At 38.9% G+C, this 1,155-nt stretch overlaps 1 protein-coding gene and 1 non-coding gene across 2 annotated transcripts in view; one reads left to right on the top strand and one right to left on the bottom strand.

The window, feature by feature from the left end:
- Positions 1-701: 701 nt before the first annotated feature.
- On the top strand, positions 702-807 carry LOC115030310. The gene has a single exon (XR_003835896.1). It is a non-coding gene; the product is annotated as a U6 spliceosomal RNA (small nuclear RNA).
- A 66-nt stretch (positions 808-873) lies between these two features.
- Positions 874-1,155, bottom strand: part of LOC110288347 (stefin-2) — a 5,565-nt gene continuing 5,283 nt past the window's right edge. The window contains exon 3 of the mRNA XM_021154719.1: positions 874-1,074. Within this exon, the coding sequence (XP_021010378.1) occupies positions 949-1,074 (126 nt within the window). The 3' untranslated portion in view covers positions 874-948. The remainder of the gene's footprint in view (positions 1,075-1,155) is intronic.

Genomic DNA, 1,155 nt, shown 5'->3' on the forward strand with positions numbered 1-1,155 from the left:
TTCAATAAAAGTATTCAAAGGGCCATTGAGATGGGTCAGTGAGGGCATTTGTCACCAAGCCTAATTACCAATTTCAGTGTTGTACCCATGTGATAGAAATGACACCAATTTCCTCAAGTTATCTTCTGACCACAACTGGACTGTGGCAAACACACACACACACACAAATGAAATAAAAATTTTACAAGACCAAATTAAATGGAACAATTTACTTTGGACTGCACCTCAATAATAAAGGACATTATAACAACTACTTGAGGAACTAGAATGTTACCTGAGGTCAGGATGTCTCCAGGCCATCAGTGTTCATTTCTTGGTCTTGATTGTTGGGTTTTGGCTGTGCTTTATGGGAAGTACACACTGCTCTGAGCACTGATGAGCAACAGGAAGTATTCATGATGGGAAATTGGTAACTGACTCTCAAGTACAGAGGAAGCATAGGGGAAGAGAAGAGGGCAGCTTCTTTATATGTTAGGATTATTTAAAAACAAGAATTGTGAAATAAAAGTTTAATTTTCAAATATGAAATCAGAGATGATATGCTGGGTCCTGGGCAAATGAAGGGATCAAGGAGTGTGCTTCCCTGACAGTGAGGAAGGGGTAGTAAGATCTTTTATCCAATTGTAACCAAGCTGTAGTTACAATATGGTTTCCAGTTGGTATTGTTCATTGTGCAATTTCTATTCTGAACCATGAACACTGTGCTCTGTTTGGCACCACGTATATTAAAAATTTAGAATGATACAGAGGTTACTAAGGCCCTTGCCAAAGGAGGACACACAAATTCATGAAACATTCCATATTTTAAAATAATTGTCTAGGAAGTAAGCATCAACACAATTCTGAGTAATGATGGAGGAAAACCGTTATTTCAAGAATGCTTCTTTATTGATGGCCACATCTCTTTATAATGGGGGGCAGGGATCAGGTCAAGTTGGAATCTGCTGTTTAGAAGTAGGTCAGCTCATCATTCTTTGCTTTATTAGTCTGATAACCAGTGAGTTCCAAATCGTTTTCACTGGAAATACCACTTAAGACGTTTATGTGGAGGTAACAACCACGTCCTACATCCATCTGAAAGACATAAAAGAAGGAAGGAAGGAAGGAAGGAAGGAAGGAAGGAAGGAAGGAAGGAAGGAAGGAAGGAAGGAAGAA

The sequence above is a fragment of the Mus caroli genome, unplaced genomic scaffold (genome assembly GCF_900094665.2).
Source record: "Mus caroli unplaced genomic scaffold, CAROLI_EIJ_v1.1 scaffold_8938_U2_1, whole genome shotgun sequence".
NCBI classification, from domain to species: domain Eukaryota; kingdom Metazoa; phylum Chordata; class Mammalia; order Rodentia; family Muridae; genus Mus; species Mus caroli.